Source organism: Bufo gargarizans, chromosome 6, assembly GCF_014858855.1.
Source record: "Bufo gargarizans isolate SCDJY-AF-19 chromosome 6, ASM1485885v1, whole genome shotgun sequence".
NCBI lineage: Eukaryota > Metazoa > Chordata > Amphibia > Anura > Bufonidae > Bufo > Bufo gargarizans.
Window position 1 is genome coordinate 105,910,756 of NC_058085.1, and position 23,109 is coordinate 105,933,864.

A 23,109-nucleotide genomic window follows, 5' to 3' on the forward strand; every position below is an offset into this window, starting at 1 on the left:
AACCCAAACCGTATTTATAACCGGGGGAGCAATTCCTCCGCATGTGATCCGCTGCTAACAGCAATCCCCAGCAAAAATACATACAATGGAGGATGTCGGCAACGGACCACATGCACCACAATGGCATCCTACACAAGATGGGATAATGTGTGGATGCAAATATAAAAATACATAAATCACTGCGAAAGGTGCACCACAATGATATGCAACTGACAACACTGACTAATCCCTCAAGCAGATGTTAAGAACTGAGACTTTAGCCAATGTATTCCTGTCAGGAACACATCGGAGCCCTTTTGCACCACCGTCAAGGTATCTCAGTGTGGCATGGGTTCCTACCACTAGACTACCTATGGTGTGTGAACACGTTCTGAGAGGTGCTAAGACACAACTTACAGCCGTGATTGCCGTTAGCAACGGATCACATGCGGAGGAGTTGATCCCCCGGTTATAAACGCGCCAGAGTGTTTGGGGTTTTTGAGCATTTCCTCCTATTTAGGCCACTTTATTTCAGTTATTTTTTTTATATGTTTAGAATGTGCCATTGCGTACTGCTGGTAGCATTCTGTTGCACCTGGTAGCCTGTGTCACGTGGCCTGTTATAGGTGGGGCTTGCAGCCTTATCTCTCTCACAACCTGAGTGATTTCACTATGGAGGTATGTGGCAGCTTGGCTGTAAGTTGAATCTTAGCACCTCTCAGACCGTGTTCACACACCGTAGGTAGTCTAGTGGTAGGAACCCATGCCACACTGAGATACCTTGACGGTGGTGCAAAAGGGCTCCGATGTGTTCCTGACAGGAAAACATTGACTAAAGTCTCAGGTCTTAACATCAGCCTGAGGGATTAGCCAGTATTGTCAGTTGCATATCATCGTGGTGCACCTTTCGCAGTGATTTATGGAAACTGTGTAGTCAGAAGCACAAAGACAAAGTTCAAACTATACAAGAAATCTGGCTCATACCTAAATTATGTTCTTGGCATGGGTCTTCACAATCATTCTCCACAATAGTCATTTCTTCTCCCTCATTCTCCAAGTTCGTCATTTTGTCCTCATTACCATACACTTCCACCCTTGCTCTTTTTGGACTACTCTCCTGAGTCCTATGCTGGTTGTGTGTACCTGTGGCTCCATTCATAGAGTGATCAGATGTGTTTGACTGAGAAGAGAACAAATTCACAGAACACTGAGATTCCTGACTACATACCAAAGCGTTACGTGGGAGATTGAAGCTAGTCTGAGTTTTGCTACTAGTGCTGCAGCTACTAAACATTGCCAGGACACCGCCACCTTGCTGCTTGGGTGAGGAACTGGCAGATGTATTTTTCGGGTCAGCAACAGTTGAGGCGTTGCCAAATAATATGTTTAAACAAGGCAACTCCTCATCTCCACTTGACTCTTCTTCGGAAGATTCTAACTTTTGCACTCTACGTTTTCGACTTCTTACAACTTGTGACTGGATGACAGGAGACACGGGGCGGTCAAGCAATTGTGACTTCTTGTCGGCTCCAAAGACAAATGACTTTTCAGCTACAGCACAGTAACTTGTATCTTTTTGAAGTCCGTCAACGCTACCCAACAATCCATCAGGCGTCTCTGAGTCAACTTCAGGACTTCTATTATGAGACACTGCATGGCCTAGTAGTTTCCCTGTCCACGACCCCTGAGAACTATTAGAAGAAGTAATTTGATTTGCCTGCTCTTCATCAAAACTGCAGTTCTGATAACAATCGTTCTTTGCTTGCTCATTTTCTCCTTGAGCGGTCCTACTTCTAGTGTCTCCTCGCTTGGCTGCAGCAGAATTTTGATGAGTAACTATAGGGTACAGAGAGATCGTTTCGGTTTCTAAAAGCAACGGCGATCCCTTAATCTTACTTACAGCAGCATTTTTAGCAGGATTACAGTTTTCAAGGGGCTCCACGTCATCTGCTTTTATAGTCTTAGTCGTAAGTACTATTACGCTTTCTGTGTTCTCAGCTGAACTCATCCCATTGTGTTTAGAAGATAATCTGGAATTTTTTTTAGATCTCAGCTTTCTTGAGTGCTCCGGCTGGATTTCTTGACCATTACATTGGTTTTCCTCAGATTTGCACTTTTCATTTTTACCCTGTTTATTTGTTAAGCTGGTGTTAATTTCACAGATGTCCATTAAGTCACAATTATCATTATTAGCAGTTTCAGTAACTGGATCTAGTTTGAAGGACATCCTTTTGGCACTTTTGAATGTCTTTAACAGGAGTTGTGTGTCAAGGTCAGAGTCTTCCACATCCACTGCGTTTACCACAGGTTCTGCATCCTGCTTTGGCATTGGAGAGGATCCATTGCACATCTCTCTTGCCACATGAGGAGAATCACACTTCATGTGTGAACTTCCATTTACTACAATGGTCCCATTTTGGACTGCATCTGGTGACTTGCCATTAATTTGGGGTCCTGGGTCTTCTAACACAGCAGAATCTAAACATGGCTCTTCACAGTTGACTAGGGTAGGCATGTTGTCTGGAGGATTTTGGATAGGCGGCCCCTCAGCCCTATTGTCTTTAATATTCATAACTGCCACCATCTGATTTGAACAGAAGGGAAAATCATTTTCTTTGAACAAATTAAGTCTTTTACTCCGCCTAACGTTTTTCTGGTTAACTTCATGTCCCAGTTCAGTGCTACTTGGATAGCTGTCAATTTTTACTTCAGATAAATGAGGACTTTGCTGTTGGCATGAGTCTACATCTGTTCCTTTAGTCAAATGGAGAGTCTGGATCATCTGCGTGCGTTTGGTCTTCTCAGACTTCCTTTTCAAGGGCTTCTTCTGCTTCTTTGGTTTATTTGACTGAGCATCCGAAAAGGTTTCCAAATCTGGACCTATCACCTCTATTTTATCAGCATCCAATAAGGCATTTGAGGCTTTCAGCTGACTGATTTCCACATCCAACCCAAAATCGTCCACAACCACTGCCCCACTGACAATACTATCGTCATTCCCTTCCTTTTCGTCAACTCTCTTGATAAAGTGTTCAGGCAGAAGACCAGCACTCCTTTTTGGCTTTAAAGTGGCAATTTTGGGAACCTCATTTACTTTTAAGGACCCCCCAACACCATCTACGTGGACATCAGCAACGCATGTCACTTTACCTACTAGGCTTGGCTTTTTCTCCCGTTTGTACACTCGACCGAATATCCTATCCTCAGCACTAACCATACTCTTTTCAACAGCATCCGCCACAACATGACGATGAGACACAGCCATAATTTCTGTCTCATCAGACACATTGGAAGCTTTGTCAGAAGCATCCGGATCTTCAATCTGAGAGACATCAGTTAGCAACTCAACATCCCTTGAATTATACAAAAGATCATCTGTCTTCAGTAGCCACTCATTGACTTTTTTAATACTTTTCTTAACCCTTTCTCTGGACACTGCACATGAGGCATCCCTTGGACTACCCTGAGTGCTACCCATGTTTTCAGGGGTAGAGTCTTCTCGATCATATTGAAAATCAATTGCAATTTTCAAAGTCTGACTTTCACTGGACGGTTGCCTTTCCATCTGCATTCTGGCATTGTGCTCTGTGAGTTTTGAGCTTCCTACATTCTCATCGAGTTTTCTGTGTGAGCCTTGTTCGCCCACTTTTTGGCAAAAGTCTTTATCAGATAATAAAGGGTCTCTAACTACTGCAGACTTTTCACTGGGCGACTCTCTAAGGGTTCGGACGCCCTCAATGGACAATAAATTGCTTCTAAGGCTCTCAAGGTCTCTTTCAGAAAATCCATATTCAGCTACAAAAAAAAAAAAAAAAAAACACAAAAATATATATTAGCAATGTAAATTAGACAGAAATCCATGTTCTAACATACTCAAATGCAAGCACTAGTATGACTAAACACATTTAAGTGCTGTCAATGTGAATAGCTTATAGTAAACGCTGTATGATAAATCTGCCTCATTGATTTTATAATGAAAATTTACACCAGTTTACAAATAAAAATACGTAAAAAATATACCATCTGGATCAATCAAATTTTTTAAGTCCCCTTTCTACTTTTTCTGACAAATTTGCATGTAGACAAAAGGTTAAAAGTTCATTGTGTTTGACTCATTCATTAGTTTAAAAAAATAAAATAAAAAAAATTTAAGGGCTGAATCCGCTCTCACCCGCATATGTAAGGGAAAGAAAGATCAGTTATGTTGAATTTGCCTGATCCTTTGCTTTCAAGAGAGTTAAATAGGTTGTCCGGTCAAGGAGCAGACAGCACCATTGGTGTTAAACTGTGCCCAAATAAACAAGCCTCACCAGTCCAAATTCCCCACCAGACCCAAAGTATCTTTGTCTCGTGATCAATGAAGCCACAGCATATGTGACTGCTGAGGCCAGCCATCGGCCACAGCGGTCATGGGACAAAATCACTTCTGCTCCTGTCGGGACTGGAGGCATCCGGTAACAGGCCAATGGCACAGGAAAAGGGACCTTTATAAAATTGTCTGTAGGAAGAGAAAAAACCCTCCAATAGCACAAAATCACCAGAGTACAGTAGAAAAGTGCCTGCGGAAGCGAGGTGCCGGCCCTGGAACAGTTAGTAGAAACTTCCATACAGGTATTTGAGCATGGTGTTGAGAAACAACTGGAGCAGGGGCGCTTGCCAGGTAAGAGATCAGTAATCGTGACCCATATGTTGGTTGGTAGAAGATGCTCATTTGTCTGATGGCCTGAGGAAGTCACTGTTATTGACCTCTGACCTGGCATGTGTCCCTGCTCCGGTTGTTTCTCAACACGGTGCTTTTATTTTTGATCAGCACAGGTTACCACCATTGGGATTGTTGGCTCCTAGGCTTGACAACCCATTTAAGCAAACACCAAAGGTGTCTGGCAGCGGCTTACTATCCTTTCTCTATTGAGAAAACCAACCAAGCATGCATGTGTATGGGAGGGTCAGCAGGGATCGCCATCAGCTGAACAAGCATTCGGCCAACAGCTATCTGAAGTGTACGACTAGCTGAAAGGGGTTGCATCACTTCAGTAAATGGCATTTATCATGTATAGAAAGTTAGGCTACTTTCACACTTGCGGCAGAGTGATCCGGCAAGCAGTTCAGTCGCTGGCAGTGTGATCCGGCAATCAGCATGCAAACAGACAGCATTTGTAGACGAATCCGGATCCATCTCTCCGTTGTCATACAGACAAACTGATCCGTTTCTATATTTTTTTTTTCTCACATTTTTAAAGGTCTGCGCATTGCTGTATTTTTAGTGCCGGATCAAACATTTCAATGTAAATTAATACCGGATCCGGCATTCCGGCAACTGATCCGGAATTTTGGACGGAGATAATACCGCAGCATGCTGAAACGCCATTCGGTGACTGAACTGAAGACCTCCTGAACGGTATTCTCTACATTCAGAATGCATTGGGATGAAACTGATCAGTTATTTTCCGGTATTGAGCCCCTGTGACGAAACACAGTGCCGGAAAAGAAAAAACCGCTAGTGTGAAAGTCCCCCTAATACAAGGTACTTACTAATGTATTGCGATAGTCCATATTGCCCATTTTGCTGGTTTCATTCATTTTTCCATCACATTATACACTGCTCGTTTCCATGGTTACGACCACCCTGCAATCCAGCAGCGGTGGCCATGCTTGCACACTATAGGAAAAAGCACAAACTATGTGTGCTCCCATGGTCCCGGTCACCAGAAGGGCCTACACTTTTTCCTATAGTGTGCAAGCACCGCCACCACTGATGGATTTGCAGGGTGGTCGTAACCATGGAAACGAGCAGTGTATAATGTGATGTATAAATTAATGAAACCATCAAAATAGGTAATATGGACAATCACAATACATTAGTAAGTGCCTTGTATTAACTTTCTCTACATGATGAATGCCATTTGCTGAAGTGAGACAAGCCCTTTTAAACCCCAAGCAGATTCACCAATACAGTGTGTGCCAGCCTGGACCACACAAGGAAGATATACTGTTGGCACCACCAGTATCAATAAATGTAACCCAATGCGCGGACATCATTTTTGGACACTTGGAAGGTTATTTCAGAGCTATTAGCATATGCCCCAGGCACGCGTCCCCTGGATTTCTATTAGTTATGCTGCTGTCCTTTGCAATTCTAGAAACAAATGTTGCGGTGAATGGGTGGTCTAAACCAGTACAGCCCCTTTAAAAAGTGGCCCCATATATTCTAGGTTTTATCAGAACAACCGTATTTATCACACGCAGAAGAGAAATATTGAATGTTTCATTATTACCGGAAGAAAAATTTAACAAAAATCTTCTTTTTTTTTAAACAATTTTGTTGCATTAGTAATATAAAATCAACTTTTAATGGGTCCCTCAGCCGTATTTCAACCCGTTCTTTAATTAAAAAGCATGAGGAAAAAAAAATGCATGATGTGAAAAAATATATCAATCGCAACACTGTGTTCAAAGTTAGCTTTAGCTGAGCCGTGAGGCGGCAGACTGAATTATGTGCAGGCAATCATATCTTATAGTGCTTTAATCCCGATGAGGCGTTCTGAGACGCAATAAATCAGAGGGGAAGGAGCAAGCGATATTTAATTTTTGCTGAAATCCTCGATAAAACCGACATCCTTGTTAAGAATGTTTCTAATATTGTGATGTTTCATTATGTATGAAAACATAATTATGGAGTTGACATCACTTTAGACATAATGCAGGGGATTTAAGAATAAAAATGGGAAACAGTTCACCGCAAAGTACAATTTCATTTGGGTTCATAGAACGACATCATTTCCCGCCTTAACACCTCGCCGGGCTGTTCACGGGAAAATGACATATGGATGCCATTTGCCACTTTAAGGCTAATAAAGATTTCTTTACTTTCAAAGTGACTGTCGCCTTACATTCAGCTGCATCTCCTGCTGAAATTTGCAATCGACAGAAGGGGGTTGCGAAGGCAGCTGTAGGACACCCCTGAAACCGCTCTTGCAGAGCTTTCAGACATCATTTGGTCCCCTTGAAGGCCAGACTGCCCCACTCACTGTGGCATCATACAGTAGTGGGGGATCTCAAAACGGTCTCCACTGAAAAGAATGAAAAGGCTACAGCATCCCACTCCCCACTTCTAAAAATGGTCACCATTTGTGAAACTTCTGAAAAAGTTTACTAAAATTAGCCAAGTACCTCAATTCCAGGTTACGTATAATGATAGGCTCTAAGGTGGAACCGGGGAGGTATTCAAAAACGTAAGACAAGAAAGAAAGACGCAAAAGACATTGCTGTGCCAGGTTCTGCTCACACACCTGGCATCCAAAGGACCTCAATGTCCATCAGCTTCCGACGAGGTATCAAAAAAAATAGTGGCTTATACATCACAATTTTTACCATCAAAAAGATACAGAACCTGCTACCCAGGCTCATAAAGCATATTTAACATAAAATTTAAGACTGGAAAACGTAATAAAAACACCACGACGTACCTAGATCCGATGCTGCCACATCTTCTGACTCCAGCTTAGAAGGAACCTGATCAGTTGCTTCATTGGCCATCGGGGAGTCTTCTTTTTTCTCAGAATCCAGGGATACTAGGGGCTCACATGACATGTTTGGTTCACCAGCAAAACTTCTACCAAAAAACAGATGATGCCATTATGTTTATAAGAATACCTTCAAGGAATAATTTAAAGGGTCACTACCTGTTCACAAAACTTTTGATAGGTCATAGAGCCATACCAAAAGTTTACATCAGTGGGGGTCTGAACGCTGAAAGCCCCACAATCCCTAGAATGAGGTGACAGACTGATGTGCCTAGCATGCTCCAACTCCATACAAGTCTATGGGTCCGTCTCAATCCCATATTAAGCAGCGAGAATAGTAAGTGTGATACGCAGACTTCGCTCCCCTCGTTCTAGAAATCTGTGGGGGTCTCCGCGCTCAGACCTCCACTGATCTGAACTTTTGATACGTCTCCATGAAATATCAAAAGTTTTGTGCATAGCTAGTGACCATTTTAAAGTGGGACTGCGAATAACAAGGGGCTCCCTAAAAAACTGAGTATGAGTACTCTATAGACATTACAGGGATGACAGCAGTTAAAATGTTATCCAATATTAGGCATTTGGAGTGCAATTCTTAAAGGAGCGCTACAACACTTTGATTTAGTTGATGTGTCTATATGAGCCATCCACCATCTTGGTTCCTCCTTCCCCTCTGATGCAACTCCCCTAATGCAGTCTCAAGTCCTGCCCTGCAGCCTACATTTTTCATTATGTTTCACTATTACATGGTATCACACTGCACATGTTCTGTCCAGTAAGAACAATGGTAAGGCTCAGTGACGTTGGCTCTCCCCTAACTCATACTGGATAGTCTTCTGAGATAAGATGCCGTTTTACACTGCTCTCCTGCTTGTCAGAACAGAGAGAAACCCAACACTTCCAAGCAGGAGATATCCGTGTAAAGACTAGGATGATAAGAGTCATAACACTCCCCTGACATGCTTTCTCAAATTTTTGGTGAGCACTGTGTGCAGAGAATCAAGTGTATTCCTCCGAGATGCAGCTTCAGCCTGTCTTCCCTGCCTCCTGCTTGTGATTAGGAGATGTACTCATGTGTAAAGCTGCATCTCAAAGAAATACACAGGAGATTCTGCACAAGGCACTCACCGATAACAACCAACAAGCAGTGTGAGCTAACCATTGTAGGGACTCCTAGGGACCTACTATATTACTGCACTCCTGGTCCTTTATAAAAGGCAGTAATGATGTCTTCAGCAGCATACAATGGAAAAAGGTTGGTGAAGAAGGGAGGTGTCCGAGGGTCACCAAATGGATTTGATAGATGCTGATCCTGAAGTTATTAGGATGTTAGCGACACGAGGAAGAGTGAAACCCTGTCTACATGGGACAGCAGGCTCTGGACTGCTTGTCTGACTAGGGATCAAATGGCACTGATGCTCATAATGATAGGGTTCAAAATGTATGGGCATAAACCAGCAGGGATTAAACAAATTATGCCGCTAGAATATTGCTGGTAAGGTAACAATGTAAAAAAAAAAAAAAAAAAAAAAGGAACTGCTAGGATGGGCTAAAAACAAAAAACGAACAAAAGGAAGGCAGTAGACTTCGCATCAGTTAGAGTTTACATACAGCATACTTGCTGTTGCCTTCTTGTCTCTCAGTGGGTATCCTCCTCTCGTATACATATAAGACCGATTTCATATGAGAGCAATAAATGGGGCATATGTGTAGAAATGCACCTGTATTATGCTTGTGAGTAACTGTACTTACTGTAAGTACCTAATTAATACAAAGTAAGTACTGGCAGTGTGTCTTATAAGGTGAAGTGAATACTAGCGATTGCTTCTATTATAAAAGCGCTCACTAGAATGCAGTAGGCTCGGGGAGCTGTGAGTTAAGCGCTGCTAACGAAGGCCGTGGAAACGGGTGCCAACTTCGTGCCGCATCAGGATGTAGTGCGCACTATGGACCGACACTGTGCGACGTCAGGTCACACTCTAGCGCAGGTCCCGAAAAGAACAGGAAGCGCGATTGGATGTGCAGAGTAGCAGCACCATCCGAAGCATTAGCGGTAACGTTTTTTTGGGTTTGAACTTAAAACCTGGGTGCATCTTAAAAAGTGAAAAAATACAATAAATACACAATACAGACAATATTATTCTGTGTTCATAAGAAAATGTTGCCTTCCCCAGATCTAAAGAGCCTTCTGGCAAATCCGTCTGTGCCCAGGAGTAACTTGTTTTATGAGTTTTTCAATGACATTTTCAGACTACTTATGTGCTGCTGTTTCAATACATGATTGTATCTGCCACTAGACCCAGGTGGAAAACTTTCATTTTCTCCCATGCAGTCCTCACTAATATCACGGATCTTCCTGTCCATATCTGCAGGCTGGTACAGTGAACCTTACTTGCATTGCTTTACATTGTTTGCCATGCAATAAAATTCTACAATAAACTCAGAAAATGGCGCTGGCTTCTTTGTATTAAAAGGAAAAAAAAAACTGGTGATTCCGCCACCCTTGACTTTTATATTGACTGGCATGTCAGTGATTCATGTAGCTGGGGTAAATGGTTAATGATTTATGGAGCGGGCAATACAAACTCTTATTCCCGATTTATATCTTTGCTATCAGAAAAGATCCTCTCTCTCTCTCCGTACAAGACTAATGACCGATGACATGGGACACTCAGAACTTTTTTTTTTTTTTTGCGCGGTCTCTGCCGTTTCATAAAATGCAGGCCTGGGATGCTGGGGTATGATTTAAAGCCCATGATAAAAACTCATGACTCCTGAAGGACCTTGGCATACTAAAACCAAGTTTATGAGTTCATAATAGCGCAGGGAAACACAATCCCCCAAAGCACCGAGGCAGAACGGAACTGAGCAGTAAAACCGGTGAAAGTTTTACAGTAGGAGATGACTTTGAAGACGGCAACGGGCGGCCACTCTGAGCGCTGCAAGATAAGGGGGCGCAATAAATGGTCTCAAGTCGGCGAGGAGAGCTGCTGGACCTCACAACACATGTAACGCCAGGGCAGATACGGAGAAGTGGTGGCGTTAATAAGCCACTTTTTGGGTTTTCGTAGTCACAAGTTCTTGCCTCTGCTTACCCCAAGCTGCCTGCTCTCTTGAATAGATCATCTTCGGAGGAGTCAGACACTAAAACAAACAAATTTAAAATCAGCAATTACCATACTGGCTAAAACCAACTGCACATTAATTATGTCGCGGGATTGAAATGCAAATATGTGTTGTGAATATTAAGTGCTCCTACCAGAACCAATGCCATAAGGGTCTGGACCGTAGTAACCCTTTATGTGCCACAGCTGTGTACTTGCTGCATCTACTCCCAAACAGCCTTTATTGTAATCATGTGCCAGTAGTTTTCGTATCAGATTATGAGCTGTAGTAAAGAGTTCGTGGATACGCGGCAACTGCGCATGATTTACGCCGTATCGGAAGTGACTAGAAGGTCGAAGAATCAAGGCCGCCGTTCGGGAGTAGTTTCAATGCAGCGACTAAACCAGGCATCCTCAAACTGCGGCCCTCCAGCTGTTGCAAAACTACAACTCCCAGCATGCCCAAACAGCCTACAACAGGGCATTGTGGGAGTTGTAGTTTTACAACAGCTGGAGGGCCGCAGGTTGAGCATGCCTGGACTACACAATGCAGTAACCAGCTCTGTCCACAACCCCATGGGGGAAGATTTCTGAAGACTGGCGCCTAGTAAGAGGCAGATGTCACTTAATAGATTAGGAGCATCTGTGGCACTCCGTGTGCCAGAAACTGATGTCTATGCCAGTTAGGAGCTGGAGTAGTCTTGAGCTATAGATTACACCAGTTTCTGGCGCAAATTATAGTAAGTCCGGCAGGCCGTGTTAGGACACGCCCCTCCCGCTAAGCCCAGTCATTTTCTCGTCACTTCAGAAAAGTGTCGAGAAGCTTAAAAAGTTGCAAATTGTGGCGCCAAATATACTGCGCCATAACCTGTGATATTTTTTTTTTAGGTCACAATTGGTGGTATAAAAGCTTTAGTAAATGTCCTCCAATGGACATATGTGCAGTGTTGGCGCCAGAGCTACTGCAGAACAACTGATAAAGGGGTGAAGGGTGTCGGACCCCCGTCAATTTGATACTGATTGACTTTAACCCGTGACAGATGCCCCACTGAAAACCTATGGATCCATTTAAAAAATAAAAGACATGGTCTTTAAAGGGCACCTGTCATCATGAAAATACAGTACAGTCTGCAGGCAGCTTGTTATAGAGCAGGAGGAGCTGAGCAGACTGATATATAGTTTTATTGGAAAAGATTCTGTAAAACTTGTATTTCACTCAATCTCAATCCCTGCTCATTCTGGGCTTTGAAGTCCAGGAGGAGGTCCCATCAGTGATTGACAGCCTTCCCTCTATGACTGTAGATATATTAACAGGCACTCAATCACCAAGGAAAGTATCCTGGACAGATATAAAATCAAGAACAGATATTTATTGTATCCACATATGTATAAACAAAATCTAGACCATAAACAAAATAAAATCTTGTAAAACCCAGGTGATATCGTGTCCACCCATCTGGCCCAGTAGAAACAGTGGTGGGCTGTGGATGTAAATTCTGAGACAGACAGGGATACACACGATATCAAAGGTGTACAATATAATAGAATCCACAGAGAGGATCCTCTCTCTTACTGCATGTTCCCATCTTCTGCATGTAAAGGTGAATGTCTTTTTTTGTGAAAAAATAATCAATATTCAATAATTGCAATTGCCGCGCAGAAATTGCAATTATTGCAATACGGAAATTTCTGCGCGGCAATGGCAATTATTCAATATTGATTCTTTTTTCACAAAAAAGGACGTTCACCTTTATGTGCATTTATAGAAAATGGGAACATGCAGTAAGAGAGGATCCTCCCTGTGGACTCTATTATATTGTACACATTTGATATAGTGTGTATCCCTGTGTCTCAGAATTTACATCCACAGCCCACCACTGTTTCTACTGGGCCAGACAGACACGATATCACCTGGGTTTTACAAGATTTTAGTACTATTTTTAGTACTTTTTATTTTGTTTATGGTCTTGATTTTGTTTATACATATGTGGATACAATAAATATCTGTCCTGGATACATTCCTTGGTGATTGAGTGCCTGTTAATATATCTATATTATAAATTTCCACTTATACAAACTGAGGGGCAGTCTGATAACAGTGCACCTAAATCTATAGGCCAAGACGGGGGACAGCAATATATATATATATATATATATATATATATATATATATATATATATATATATATATATATATATATATATATATATACTTATTACATTCCCTCTATGAATGTGTATACACAGATATAGCTGTCAATCACGGATGGGACCGCTTCCCTGACTTCAAAGCCCAGAACGAGCAGGAATTTATATGAATAAATTACAGATTGCAGTGAAACTTTTCCTATAAAACTATATATCAATCTGCTCAGCTCCTCCTGCTCTATAACACGTGGCCTGCCACTGAAAAACCAAGTTCAATGCAACAGGTTCCATTTAAAACAGGGGGAGAAGTGAGATAAGCTATGGCTTGTGGGGTGACCGGTTGCAATGACATTATGGAGGTCAGCTCGTTCTTGATCCGATGCCCCTTGCTTGCCTGACTGTCCCCTCATCCAGATCCCCATTTCTGCTGCTAATGCTTACATATGTTCACACATTGGCAGCAAATTTAAGATATGGAAGGAACCCCATTAAGACTGCTGAGAAATACAAGAAAAAACCACTTAAACCTATTAAAAACACTGACTCCGCAATCCATCACAGTAACTTACCCAAGTCTGTGATTAGCTGCTTGGTGTCTTTCTTCTGCCGCTTAGGCTGCTTACAGTTCCACGTGTCTGCGTCCCTCGCGAGCGGCGTGTCAGCGCTGGTTTCCTGATAATAAATAATAGGACTTGCTAGTCAGGAAGCACAAGCACAGGAGAGCAACCGGCGAGATGCTGTGGACGGCAGGCAGGGTAATATGGGGGGGGCATGCAAAACCCCCAACTGCACAAGAAGTTCTCACTAGTATTAAAGGGTATCTGTCAGCAGATTTGTACCCATGACACTGGCTGACATGTCACATGTGCACTTGGCAGCTGAAGACGTCTGTCTTGGTCCCATGTTTATATGTGCCTGCATTGCTGAGAAAAATGAAGTCTTTATACATGTTAATGAGCCTCTAGGAGCAACGGGGGCGTTACCGTTACACCTAGAGGCTCACCTCTCTCTGTAACTTGCTGCGCCCTCTCCACTTTGATTGACAGGGCCGAGCAGTGAAATCATCATCACACCCGGCCCTGTCAAAGTGGAGAGGACAAAGCAGTAAAAGAACAGAACCTCTAGGTGTAACGGCAACGCCCCCGTTGCTCCTAGAGGCTCATTTGCATATATTAATACATCATTTTTCTCAGCAATGCGGACACATATGGACATGGAACAAACACAGATGCCTTCAGCTGCCAAGGGCACATGTAACAGGTCAGCCTGTGTCATAGGCACAAATCTGCGGACAGATGCCCTTTAATATAATATCAATAGCATATCGGTACCCATTAGAAATCAACTCCAAATGACCAAGAAGTATTAAAAAATAATTATATATATAAGAACTGTTGTAAAATGTAAAAACTATAATAAAAAAATCCCTTACTGTCGTGTGCTGGTCTAAAGTACCGGTAAATACTTATCAAAGGAGTAATATGAATATGCTCTTTATGGGAATTATTACAATTGTTTAAAGAAAGGCCAACTGCGCCGGAAGGAGAACGAATTTAAAGGGAACCTGCTCAGCAGCCTCGAGCATAAAACACCAAACAACTAGGTTTTCCTGTGAGACGCTGTGAGATTACAGAGAAAACACAAGACCAGATTTACTGATCGGAAAGATAGTGTCCGCTTAGCCAGGCGGTCTAGTCCGGCACCAGATTTATCACAGGGGCTCAGGCCGGATGATGGATCTGGTGCAGGGACAGACACTTATCTCTGACTCTATACCTTACAGTGGTCTTCTTACTTTGTGACAAAATTTTACGACTGAATTATGGGGCAATTTTTGGAGCAAGGCGCATCATCTTAGGCTCCATAGCGTTCCTGTGAAGCCCCGCCCTGCTCCACCTCGCCCCACCCCTCATCTAGAAACCATAGATGCGCCAGATTGTGCCACTTTTTAGACAGATTTGTGGCATAGATCTGGGTCCTAGCTGAGAGAGGAGTCTGGAATGGGGAGAAGAATCATGGGGCTGGCTCCTGGCTCCTTCTCCTCGCCCAGCTCAATTTGATTGACCGGTATCTCCTTCTACACAAATAGGAAAAGACATATCAAGCAGAGTCAGAGTGCAGAAGGGGTGGAGGGCCGCCCCCATGACTCTGCTCCCCATTCCTGGATGGTTTTTAAAGTATATCTTTACATACTGCCCGCAGTTCATCTGGCATGAAGTTCCGAACAGGCTCCTTTTAACCCCTAATATGCTGACAACCAGTCAGTCTTTTGTCTGGCTGCCAACCTCCAGCCATGTACTGCACATGAGCGGAGAGAGATTTCAGAGCCATGAGCGACTACATCTACACTGCCTGGACCTGTCAGTCAAAGCAGTAGGGGCATGGTCAGCAAGAAAACGAGCAAAGCTACGACAATGCCCCCGTTGCACCAATGGGGCTAATTTGCATAAAATTTAAAGCCTTATTGCTCAGAAATAGGGTCACGGATAAGGAGGTGTAAAAGAGCAATTATAATATGCTGATGAGCGAGCATGTGGACGCGCAGCTGGTTTTAGTTACAGGTACGTGGTGCCAGATTCCCTTTAAGGTTTCACAGTATAAAGTATAGGGTCACATTTAGAGCCACGTTCATATTTTATATACATTACAGCCTAAAACTTACAGATGTCATCCAGAGACCAGTTTCGGGGAGACAGCCAGACCTGAGGCCATAACAAGCACTAATCAACTTTTAATGGGGCGAATGAAACTGTACGGAGGACGAACAACCGCAATAACGCTTTACATTATGCCGGTATATATAGATTATGATGCCCCATGTTTTTCTTTGGATTCCTTTTTAGTATGCTCCCCTAATGTGGGCCAGTTCTCAATGGCTTGTACTAATCAAGTAATAGCGGTGGGACTGAGCATGTGTGACCACAGACCTGGTCACATTAGGTGGAGACAGATTGAGGCTGAAGCGAAAGATCCCCAGGGGGCAGCATAAGTACAGTACGTAACAGCAATCTCTAGACACTGGACTCATTTGGAAAAATATGCTAATTAAAAAATGATGTGTAAATTAACAAAAATTTGTCCAAGTTGGGCCAAATAATGCATTTTGGTTCTGCTCAAAAAGGCACTAGGTGATGAGCGGACCCTTTACATGGGGCAATTATCAGGAACAAGCGTTCATACAAGGGTCATCCCCGGTAACTGTCCTGATCCAAAGCAGTGTAAAAGGGCCTTCATAGTGATAACACTGCCCTTCAGGACCTTGGACCGTATTTGAGGTGTAGATTTTAGGACTGCTTGTAAACCGGTATATATGGTATGTATGCAAGGCCCGGCTATACAGGAGGGATTGGGGATTATAAAGACAGCATTGATCCAGAGCCCTGTCTTGATTTTCCACCAGTGGTTTATTGATTGAATGCGTGAGTGGTATAAATGAGTTCCTCCGCTCTATCGTTTGTGTTACATCTCTGGAGATGAGCTCCTGTGGGTTTATTAAGAATGCGCTAGTGCACCGAAGTACTAATTGCTGGCGGCTTCACTGTACTTAATGAGTTTTCAGTAGCTAATTGCTTTAACAAACCAGTGTATGGGCAGATGAAAGATTTAACCAATGAGCTCCTAGAGGACATTACCTAGTAGGCACTGCAGTGGTGCCGAGATCAAAGAACGAAAGAATTTAATCTATCAAAACTAGCGCCATCATGACAGTGTTAACTTCCTAAACATCAGCTATTTGTTCTCATTACGTAGTCAGGTCTTGGGAGATGCATAGAGAAGTTCTTGAGAATAGTAACTGCAGCTGAAGGAACATCAAGGGTCTACAACTGATGAGAGAAGACAGACTTTTAAAAAAGGAAAATAACTAATAGACTTGCTATATAGCAATTTTCTGAGCACATGGAGTGGTATAGAGGCCTACAAGGAACTTGTATTCTAAACCACATGGCTATAGCTACAGTACATGGCCACTGCATCAAGGTCACAGTTGGGGGATGACCAAAATCATAGCAGGTCATGAACCCATACTACTGATACTTCTACCTTTGGTTACATTCACATGACTGGATCCACAAAATGCAGATACCGGTCGTGTGCATGCCACACTTTTCGTGGGTTCCGATGTCAAAATGAATCTTCTGGTCGGCAAAACAGACAATAAGATACTTTCTATTATCTGCAGCACGGACACTTGGATGCGGACAGTGTATGGATGATAACCACGTGCTGTCTGAACTTTTTGCTCATAGAAATGAATGGGTCGGCCTGCAATACGCCAAAAATGTGGATTGGGCACGGACCGGAAATACCTTAGGACCCCATAAAACCAAAACATTTTGGGCCCATTTTCATGAACAAGAGTTCACAGGAACGTTCAATCCCAATAATTGCCCCATATGAATAAGCATTTGTTGGCTGATCTTTTATCAGGATGAAAAATGCATGATCCCCACCTAATCAGGGATTGCCAATAATCAACAGAACTGAACGAGGTAAAAACCCCTGTGGCAGCGATCATTCCTTCCCCATTCATTGGCATCATCCTGTGTAGTAGGCCAGTTCAAACGATGGAAGTGATACTCGTCCATCACCGCTTGTCCTGCCCGAATATCAGGCAAAATTCCGCAAAAGTCAAAAGGTAAAATGCTGCTAAGCATTGATATGCCATACTATCAAGCTTCCACACTTTCTTCTGTCCTCCAAACAAACTACTGGTTAACACTAGATTAAAGGGGTTATCCAGATTTAGAAAAACAGGGCTGCCTGCATCCAGAAACAATCCATGAGTTATATCTGGTATATGCCTCATACACACAGTCCGTGTTCGGTCAGCGTTTTCCAGCTAAAACCAGGTGCGGCTCTAAACACAGAACAGGTGCAGATCTTTCCCTTACACCTTATGTCTGTGGAGGCTCCAATCCTGGTTATGACTCACAACCACTGAGGGAAATCACTGACCAAACACTGACGTGTGAATGAGGCTATAGCAGCACAGTTCCTCGGAAGTGAACGGGGGCAGAGATGCAATACTAGATACAGCCTGTAGACCGGGGTGGCACTGCTTTTAGAAGAAAGCAATCTGGTAAACCTGGACACTCTCTTTAAAGGGTTTGTAAAATGAAGGGGCAGAACGCTGCCCTGAGCCTCCATCAGTTCTGCTCAGCTGTCAGAGCATGTGGCATATGGATCAATAGAAATTATAAATGGGTTCTATACTCCTCAGGAAAGCCGAGCCAATGAAAGCCAAGCACAGGGTCTCTGGCTGCTCGTTTTACAAAAGTTTGTCTTTGTCCATGTGGGGAGACTCTAATGTGTTGGATCTCCATGGGAGGAATCTCAAAACAGGTGAACTCAAACCTATAGGCACCTGCATGGAGAGCAAGAATACACTTCTGTGGCAGGCAGACCTTACTTGGCGGTTACTGGGACTGACTAAGTAGGAGGTATCCCTCCAATCTCAACCAATTTGACAGATATGTAGGTGCACGCTAGGCTGTACAGTTGAAGAGGCTGAAGAATATGCGCATGTGTCCTGTTCTATTACTAGGATACTCACCAGGCGTTGTGTGGTTGCCCAGTGTGCACCAACATCACCATGCTCCATGACAGACTGGGTGACCAGAATAAGTCCATATATACACACATGCATCATCTTCTGGCCTAACATATCTAGGAAGAGGACACTTAGAATATCAGTCAGAAAGATCTACCCCAATACATGTGGCCTGACTAACTAGAGAAGAAGTTTTTGCTCTTCCACGAGTCCCTGCTATCCAGCAAACACAGGGGAGGAATCATCACACTCTTCACTGACCTAAACATAAAGTGGCCGCCTCGCTGTGCTCTGATAGTTAAAGGAGCTGTGAAGTCTCCACGGATCAAGAGATCTCCAAATACCAATTTAGATGTTTGAGCAGGCAGCCAAAGAAAATGAAACTGTCCGAGGAAGAGGAACCGTCTGATGGTGGATGTCACATCCCGTGAGCTCAGAACACAGGCAAGAACAGAGCTCAAGACTGCTGCAGAGCGATGCTGTGTAACAAGGAAAAGCTGAACCACCAGTGGATTTGGAACCTACCTCAGATCTTTAGTCATACATTTTTTTTTTTTATACTTCACATAAAATCCCCAACTACAAAGAAAGATCTACACAACTCTGCATTATAATCTAGTTTAAAGGATGAACGTTTCAATAGGAAGCACTTCCCAAAAAGCAGTAGCCCCCTTAGAACCTGTCTGATGCAGTGTTGTCAAGAGGACCTTGTCTGGATTCAACTCCCCCAAAAACTATGACATATCTACTTCACCCCTGCTTGACCAGCGGCATATACAGTAAGTGTGTATGCGAGAGCACTAAAGCAGTTTGCTGTTCCTTTGATATTGATTACCTATCCTCACGATAGTCCGGCAAGATCTGATCAGCGAGGGTCCGACACTCTGAACCCCGACCTCAGCTGTTCTGTAGGAGCTCTGGAGACAGAACTACACATCTCTGTCCATTGCGTGCAGAGAATGGAGCTGGTTATTGCAGAGTGGTCCCACTGAAATGAATGGGAGCAGTGCTGCAGCAAGCTACGGATGGAGCTGTATAGTCCTTTCTCCAGAGCTACTGCAGAACAGCAAATTAGTGGAGGTCTCGGGTGTTGGACCCCCGTCGATCCAATAATGATGGCCTATTAATATATAGGACTGGACAACCTCTTTGCAAATTTCAGAGCTTAGTTTTGGGCTACCTTTTAAACGGGTTGTCTCACTTCAGCAACTGGCATTTCTCATGTAGACAATTAGGAATAAGTGTGCAAGCACAGCCACTGCTGATGGATTGCAGGGTGGTCGTAATCCCTGGATACGACAGTGCATGATGTGACGGGAAAAATTTATCAATATGGGCAATCACAATACATTAGTAAGTGCCTTATATTAGAGCAGGCATCCTCAAACTGCGGCCCTCCAGATGTTGTAAAACTACAACTCCCACAATGCCCTGCTGTAGGCTGATACCTGTAGGCTGTTCGGGCATGCTGGGAGTTGTAGTTTTGCAACAGCTGGAGGGCCGCAGTTTGAGGATGCCTGTATTAGAGGATTGGTCATCAAAACCAGATCGGTGGGGGGGGGGGCCAACTCCGGGCAACCCCGACAATCAACTGTACGTAGCAGAGTTTGTACGAGCGCTGCATTCTCTTCACTGCTTACCTGATCGCTATCACAACCACAGCGGTGGGCAGGTGTCATTACAACTTTTTCAAGTGAGTAGGAAGGAGCTGTCCAACTGAAGTGAATGGGACGGCTGAGATGTAATTACATCCGCCCACTGCTGTGGTTGTGATGACGAGCAGGTGAACAATGAAGGAAAGGCTGCGCTTGCACGAGTGCCACTCTCTCTTTAAAACTGCTGATCAGCACGGCTGGGGTGCTGGTAGTCAGCCCCTCGCCTCTCCGATATGGATATAAATATTTTAAAAAAAGCAGACAACCCCTTTAACTTTGTCTACATGATAAATGTCATTTGCTGAAGTGAGACGGCCCCTTTGAGCTTTGGGAGAGAAATCCGGTGGTTGCTAATGGTACAACTACACCGGTCTTCACTGCAGGACCCTGTACAGAGCTGTACAGGTCACTAATTCAAGCACCTCAGCAAATATGACTTCTGAAATTAAGTGGGATCTTAAGCTCCACACCAATTAAATGTTAAAGGGGTTGTCTTAGTAAAATAAAAATTAGGGCAGAAGCTGTAAATGGTCTAACTTAACAATAAAAGCTATATTTACCCCTTTCCTCCCCTGCTCCACTCCGCTGTTTACTCTCCCAGATGCTGTGGTGGTGTACCCTGCACGTCACCACACATTTGCAGCCAATCAGTGGCCTCAGCAGTGATGTCCTGTATGCTGCTGAGGCCATCGATTGGCTGCACAGTAACCTACGAGTGCAGAATGTCACTGCTGCAGCCAGGAAGATGGCGTCAGTGGTGTGTGACCAGAGTGCAGTGCTGGAAGCCGCAAAGCAGAAAAATGGTAAGTATCTTTCCAATTATTTTGTTATTTTAGACCTTTTACAGCAGCTGGCCGAATTTATGGTCTAGGATGGAGCGTATCTATGTTTAAAGGATAACTGTCACATTTAGACCCCAATTTCAAATTTCATATATGTAGTTACTAATAACATGATATTCCAGAATCAGTTACTATTAGACTGACTTAGGCTACTTTCACACTAGCGTTCGATCGGATCCGTTCTGAACGGATCCGCTCATATTAATGCAGACGGTGGCTCCGTTCAGAACGGATCCGTTTGCTTTACCATGAACAAAAAAAAAAAAAAAAAAAAAATTTTTTTTTTTTTGTTCATGATAGTGCAAACGGATCCGTTTTGACTTTACATTGAAAGTCAATGGGGGACGGATCCGTTTGAAAATTGAGCCATACTGTGTCAACTTCAAACGGATCCGTCCCCATTGACTTACATTGTAAGTCTGGACGGATCCGTTTGCCTCCGCACGGCCAGGCGGACACCCGAACGCTGCAAGCAGCGTTCAGGTGTCCGCCTGCTGAGCGGAGCGGAGGACAGACGGAGCCATACTGATGCATTCTGAGCGGATCCGTATCCACTCAGAATGCATTAGGGCTGGACGGATCAGTTCGGGGCCGCTTGTGAGAGCCTTCAAACGGAACTCACAAGCGGAGCCCCGAACGCAAGTGTGAAAGTAGCCTTACCCCATATTTAATAAGATTCAGCCCTTAGCAACCAGTCTGCATAAAACTGCAATTTCACTATTCAGTTAAGATGGCCGCCACTGCCCTCACCCAGAGGCTAATCCCGCCTGCCCTCACTAGCCAGTAACAATAGCCCCCCAAAAGTGTCAGTAACCACAGCCCTCCCCCCTAAAGGGTTAATCTCCTGCAGCACAAAGAGGTCCTCTTACCATATGTAGCTTTCATTTATACACTGAGCAGACGGCAGATCTCCCTTCCCTGGTCTGCGCTGCTTCCACTCTGCCTTCTCCAGCTCTGCTGAGTGAGGGAGCGTCTGCCAAGCGCGGGGACAGGGAGAAGCGCACACAGCCCAGGCACTGGTATCAGCTGCTGGGGAGGACCTGGCTCTAATCATTTACTTACAGTCCCTGGCTGTCAGTAATGTAACCCTGCATGCTGCGTCCTCCAACACATAGACGGACCATGCCTAGCAACCCTATTTTAAGCACAGGTAAAAGTAGGCAGTACAGGGAACAAAACTGTGGAATTAAGGGGTAATTGAATACACAGTGAAAAGTTGAAATAAGGCCACCAATGAGATATTAATCACCACAATCCAATGTACGACAGTTATCCTTTAAGTTTAAAGTGCGCCTTCAACAGGTCCTGAGACCGCACAATCTTTCCTACACGTTGCACCCTGCTGCCTCCAAATGCCTTTCCTGCGCTCCTCTGCCCTAGTGATGGGTGGCTCCTGGCTCTATGAAATGTCAGAGGTTTGCTGAATCGATCGGTAAAAATGAACTGAAATGAATAAAGTGCAACGCCTCATACAAAGTGGAAATACCCAGCGTATTATTAGTCAGCTAGACAGACACCATAAATCTCAGAAGCATAGAAGATGCTTTCAGTGTCTGCAACACAGAGCACATTAAGGACGACGACATGATTCTCTAAATTCCAGAGAAAATACAAAAAGAACATTCTGGGCAGATATTGTCCAATACAAGCAAAGACAATTCTAAGAAGGTCACTTCTACAAAGCTTAAAACCTGAGGACAGCGCTTTCCAAAAATAATTTTGCAAGGATGAAAAGAAAGGTCTTTGAGTAGTGGATGAGGGCAGAACAAAGAGAAGCACACGATAAATCAGAGGAAGGGCGCAGCGCACGGTGTTCAGCCCAGAGACGCCATCCGCTAGGCCCCGCTCCAGTCATGCATACAAAAACCAAAGAATAGCCGGCACTTGCACCCAGAGCGCACACGCACGGGGAGGACACAAGACCACAGCGTGAGTAAAGTAAATCCCAGCGAGTGCTTATAACGATCTTCAAGGCTTTATTGCTTCATATTATATCCAATTCATACATGGACGCGTTTCAGCATATCCAGCTTTCCTCAGCTGATGAAAGCTGGGTATGCTGAAACGCGTCCATGTATGAATTGGATATCATATGAAGCAATAAAAGCCTCGAAGATCATTACAAGCACTCGCTGGGATTTACTTTACTCATGCATACAAAAACCTGACCTCAATACTGTAATGGTTATATAGGTTTGTTACAATATCAATGTATGAAAACTTTATTATTAAAGGGGACTTCTGATTCCTCTTTTATAAAACTGTAGTCTCACATTAAGGGTTGTTAAAAAAAAAAAAAAATTTTTT

At 43.7% G+C, this 23,109-nt stretch overlaps 1 protein-coding gene across 1 annotated transcript in view; it reads right to left on the reverse strand.

The window, feature by feature from the left end:
• The window catches only part of BRCA1 (BRCA1 DNA repair associated), a 134,928-nt gene that overhangs the window by 80,833 nt on the left and 30,986 nt on the right, over positions 1 to 23,109 (reverse strand). The window contains exons 7-10 of the mRNA XM_044299957.1: positions 13,324 to 13,426; positions 10,598 to 10,646; positions 7,446 to 7,591; positions 964 to 3,774 (exon numbers count right to left, since the gene is read on the reverse strand). Of these exons, the coding sequence (XP_044155892.1) occupies positions 964 to 3,774; positions 7,446 to 7,591; positions 10,598 to 10,646; positions 13,324 to 13,426 (3,109 nt within the window). The remainder of the gene's footprint in view (positions 1 to 963; positions 3,775 to 7,445; positions 7,592 to 10,597; positions 10,647 to 13,323; positions 13,427 to 23,109) is intronic.